The 5,000-nt window shown below is 49.4% G+C and overlaps 1 protein-coding gene across 1 annotated transcript in view; it reads left to right on the forward strand.

The window, feature by feature from the left end:
• The window catches only part of plekhh3 (pleckstrin homology, MyTH4 and FERM domain containing H3), a 32,599-nt gene that overhangs the window by 21,755 nt on the left and 5,844 nt on the right, over positions 1 to 5,000 (forward strand). The window contains exons 4-8 of the mRNA XM_035524426.1: positions 94 to 276; positions 1,899 to 2,056; positions 3,492 to 3,615; positions 3,727 to 4,033; positions 4,726 to 4,933. Coding sequence (XP_035380319.1) covers positions 94 to 276; positions 1,899 to 2,056; positions 3,492 to 3,615; positions 3,727 to 4,033; positions 4,726 to 4,933 — 980 coding nt within the window. The remainder of the gene's footprint in view (positions 1 to 93; positions 277 to 1,898; positions 2,057 to 3,491; positions 3,616 to 3,726; positions 4,034 to 4,725; positions 4,934 to 5,000) is intronic.

A 5,000-nucleotide genomic window follows, 5' to 3' on the forward strand; every position in this document is an offset into this window, starting at 1 on the left:
TTTGGATCTAAAAATAAAGACCAAAACTAAGGGCTAATAGAGCACTGTCTGTTCCTCTTCCTTTCACTCTTGTATTCTCTCTCTGTCTCTCAGGCTGGCTCCTGAGGAACGTGCAGGGCGGCTGGCTCAGGCAGAGACGTTTCTGGTTCACGCTGAGCTCCGACTCACTGGACTGCTACAGCGGCCCCGAGAGAGACAGCAGCAGACTGGGCACACTGGTGCTCACCTCACTGTGCTCAGTGCTGTGGCCAGACAAACACACCTACAAACAGACAGGTAACACACACTCGCACACAGAAGGTTTTCTATTTTTCCAATCTGAGTAAAGGGGTAGAGGGGGAATAGAGGGCTAGGGAGGGGGAGAAGAGGGGGGTAGAGGGGTAGTAGAGGGCAAGTAGAGGGGAGGGGGAGGGGAACAGACACATCTTTAGGCTTTGGTGAGTAGGGTTAGGGTTAGTTAGGCTTAGTTAAGGTTATGGTTAGTTAGGGTTAGGGGTGGTTAGGGTTAGTTAGGCTTAGTTAGGGTTAGGGGTGGTTAGGGTTAGTTAGGCTTAGTTAAGGTTATGGTTAGTTAGGGTTAGTTAGGGTTAGGGGTGGTTAGGGTTAGTTAGGCTTAGTTAAGGTTATGGTTAGTTAGGGTTAGTTAGGGTTAGGGGTGGTTAGGGTTAGCGGTGATTAGGGGTGTTAGGGTTAGCGGTGATTAGGGGTGTTAGGGTTAGCGGTGATTAGGGGTGTTAGGGTTAGGGGTGGTTAGGGTTAGGGGTGATTAGGGTTAGTTAGGGTTGGGGTGATTAGGGCTGGTTAGGGTTAGGGTTAGTTAGGCTTAGTTAGGGTTAGCGGTGATTAGGGGTGTTAGGGTTAGGGGTGATTAGGGTTAGGGGTGATTAGGGTTAGTTAGGGTTAGTTAGGGTTAGGGGTGGTTAGGGTTAGTTAGGGTTAGGGGTGGTTAGGGTTAGGGGTGATTAGGGTTAGTTAGGGTTAGTTAGGGTTAGGGGTGGTTAGGGTTAGGGGTGATTAGGGTTAGTTAGGGTTAGGGTTAGTTAGGGTTAGGGTTAGTTAGGGTTAGGGGTGGTTAGGGTTAGTTAGGGTTAGGGGTGGTTAGGGTTAGGGGTGATTAGGGTTAGGGGTGGTTAGGGTTAGGGTTAGTTAGGGTTAGTTAGGGTTAGGGGTGGTTAGGGTTAGTTAGGGTTAGGGGTGGTTAGGGTTAGGGGTGATTAGGGTTAGTTAGGGTTAGGGTTAGTTAGGGTTAGTTAGGGTTAGGGGTGATTAGGGTTAGTTAGGGTTAGGGTTAGTTAGGGTTAGGGGTGGTTAGGGTTAGTTAGGCTTAGTTAAGGTTATGGTTAGTTAGGGGTGGTTAGGGTTAGGGGTGGTTAGGGTTAGGGGTGGTTAGGGTTAGGGGTGATTAGGGTTAGTTAGGGTTAGTTAGGGTTAGTTAGGGTTAGGGGTGGTTAGGGTTAGTTAGGGGTGATTAGGGTTAGTTAGGGTTAGGGGTGGTTAGGGTTAGTTAGGGGTGATTAGGGTTAGTTAGGGTTAGGGTTAGTTAGGGTTAGGGGTGGTTAGGGTTAGTTAGGGTTAGTTAGGGTTAGGGGTGGTTAGGGTTAGTTAGGGTTAGGGGTGATTAGGGTTAGTTAGGGTTAGGGGTGGTTAGGGTTAGTTAGGGTTAGGGGTGATTAGGGTTAGGGGTGGTTAGGGTTAGTTAGGGTTAGTTAGGGTTAGGGTTAGTTAAGGTTAGTTAGGGTTAGGGTGGTTAGGGTTAGTTAGGGTTGGGGTGATTAGGGGTGGTTAGGGTTAGTTAGGGTTAGGTGAGAGGATATTGCCTGGAGCAAGCTGTATTAGTCATACTGAAGGAAGTGTGTGTGTGTGTGTGTGTGTGTGTGTCTGTGCATGTGTGTGTGTAGGGTACTGGAGTCTTACAGTCTATGGGCGGAAACACTGCTACAAGCTCTTCACTAAGCATTTCAATGAAGCAGTGCACTGGGCCTGTGCAGTACAGAAGGTCATAGACAGTAAAGCACCAATGGAGACGCCAACCCAGCTCCTGATCCGAGACATAGAGGTACACACACACACAACTCATACATGAGCAGATACACATACGTGTACACACACACATACACACACACGCACACAAGCACGCACATACACACGCGCACGCACACACATACACACAACTCATACATGAGCAGATACACATACATGTACACACACACATACACACAACTCATACATGAGCAGATACACATACGTGTACACACACACATACACGCACACGCGCACATGCACGCACATACACACGCGCACGCACACACATACACACAACTCATACATGAGCAGATACACATACATGTACACACGCACATGCACGCGTGCACACACACACAACTCATACATGAGTAGATACACTTATATGTACACACACACACACACACACACACAATTACGTTCATGGCATTTGGCAGACGCTCTTATCCAGAGCGACTTACAAATGTGCTGTCATTTACTCATAAAATGTATCTTAGCCAGTACAGTAGGTTAGAGTTCAAGAGCTCACACACACACGCACAGACCATCAAATGAGATATCCAGGTGAGTACACACACATACACAAATGCAGTCATCTATATGTCTCTGCATTATATCAGTAGTTTGTTGGCCCAGTGACTGCACTAATAGCTGCTGGGGTGTCTCCCGGCTCTAGAAATAGCTCTCTCTCTCTCTGTCCTTCTCCCTCCCTCTCTCTCTCTCTCTCTCTCTCTCTCTCTCTCTCTCTTAAGAATATCTTGGATGTGATGATGTAATGCCATATCTCTGGGGATGCTCCATATTAATAGGGTCCTGGTTGCTAGGCCGCAGAATTGACTCCGAGTGCAGACAGCTTCAGGCAGACAGCTAGACAGTGAGACAGACAGGCTCGCGGGGAGGGCAGACGGTTATGCTGTCAGACGGGATGCCTGACGATGGCAAAGACAGAAAGACTCACTCTCTCTCTCTCTCTCTCTCTCACTCACACACACACACACACACACACCTTAATCAAAACGTAATGCTATTATAGTGTATAGCGAATATAACACCGTTATAGTGTTGTTATAGTGTGTGTATATAAGGGTAAAAAAAATACACAAATAAACAACAAAATGACCCAGTTACGAAGAGAGGGAGAGAGAGAGAGAGAGAGAGAGAGAGAGAGTACAGGATTGCAGGAGGTCAGGTTCTGCCGAGAGACAAGAGAGGAGGAGGAGGAGGTGGATATGGATATGGATGTGCTTCCGGAAGCTTCTCTGAGGAGAAGGCAGAATGTTGGACTTCCTGTAAAGACAACTAATAGAAACAGAACTAATTATAACCAGATGCCCAGGAGTGTGTATGAGTGTGTGCATGTCTGTGTGTGTGCGTGTGTGTGTGTGTGTGTGTGTGTGTGTGTGCGTGTGTTTGACTTGAACACTTAATAAATCTCTCTCTCTCCCTCCCTCTCTGCCTGTGTTCTGTAGGAGAATAAGTTTAACCCTGAGGTGGTGGAACACATCTATCAGCACAACCCCATCCTCACATACACCCAGAGTCCCCTCTATGCCCCACTACTCCCCTTTCCCTACGGCAGCCTGGACGTCACACGTGAGTGTCACACACACTCACCAGTAACATATCACCACACACATGACGCTTGTATTCAGTTAATATAGTGTGTGTGTGGGTGCGTGTGTGTGTGGGCGCATGCGTGTATAGACATGTCCAGTAAGGGCTACATATCGGTGCGCGAGGAGGCAGTGCGGCTGTTCCAGTGTCTCCAGCAGTTGGAGTCTGCGCGAGAGCCCATCCCCCTGATCCAGGGAGTCCTGCAGACGTGCCTTGACCTCCGACCCCTGCGGGATGAGCTCTACTGCCAAGTCATCAAGCAGACGAGCGTGTTGCAGACGCAGACTCAGATGCAGGCCGGGCAGACGCTCCGCTATTGGCAGCTACTGACCTGCATGAGCTGCACATTCCTACCTAGCAGCTCAGTGCTCAGATACCTGCGCTTTCACCTGAAGAGGTGAGGAGACACACACGCACACACACTCATGCCTACATACACACTTATTCTGGTGTGTAAATACACCCTAGCCGCTCCCAGGCTTGGTGGCTGAGCGGGTGGAAAATTCAAGCGGCCCTCCACCCGCTCCACCCCCTCTACCTGCTCCACGCCTCCACCCGCTCCACCTGCGAGGCTGCGGCACAGAGCTGCAGGACCTAGAGAAACAGACAAGCCCTTCCTATCCCACACTGCACTGGGAGTTTCAGTAGTTCCAGACCCAGAGGGAAAGACGAGAGGGAACAAGGGAGTAGATAAATAAATGAGTGTGTGGTGAGGAAATGGCTGTGACCACAGCACTTTGATTAGAGACTGAGAGTGTTGGAGAGATTTAAAGCTAGCTCTCTCGTTCTCTCTCTCGCTCTCTGTCTTATTCATTTCCTCTGTATGAACCTCAGAAACGTGTGTTTGTTCAGGGTGGTCAGACTCAAATAGACTATTGTAGTCCAGCATGTGAATGGAGAAGACCTTTCATCTCAAGCACTTTGATTCTCATTTACACAACAGCTCTCTCTCTCTCTCTCTCTCTCTCTCTCTCTCTCTCTCTCCACTTCACACACACATGGACACCATCGTCACGGTGTGGTCAGGTGATTTCCTTCATTGCTATGTGGACGGCGTGACCCCTTTAATGACCCCGCGTTCCCCCCCAGGGTGCAGAGTGTGTGTGTGGACTCAGAGGTGGAGAGCTACGCGTCCTTCATCACACACGCGCTGGAGAAGACGCGCTGCCGGGAGTGTGTTCCCTCCTGGGAGGAGATCCAGGGCCTGATGGCCCGCCAGGAGATGCTGTGTACTGTGTATTACCCTGGATCAGGCTCCTGTACCCTGGGCATCAGCTCCCATACTACTGCTAATGAGGTACACACACACACACACACACACACACACACACGCACACGCTTACACATACACTTATATACATATA

Source organism: Electrophorus electricus, chromosome 1, assembly GCF_013358815.1.
Source record: "Electrophorus electricus isolate fEleEle1 chromosome 1, fEleEle1.pri, whole genome shotgun sequence".
NCBI lineage: Eukaryota > Metazoa > Chordata > Actinopteri > Gymnotiformes > Gymnotidae > Electrophorus > Electrophorus electricus.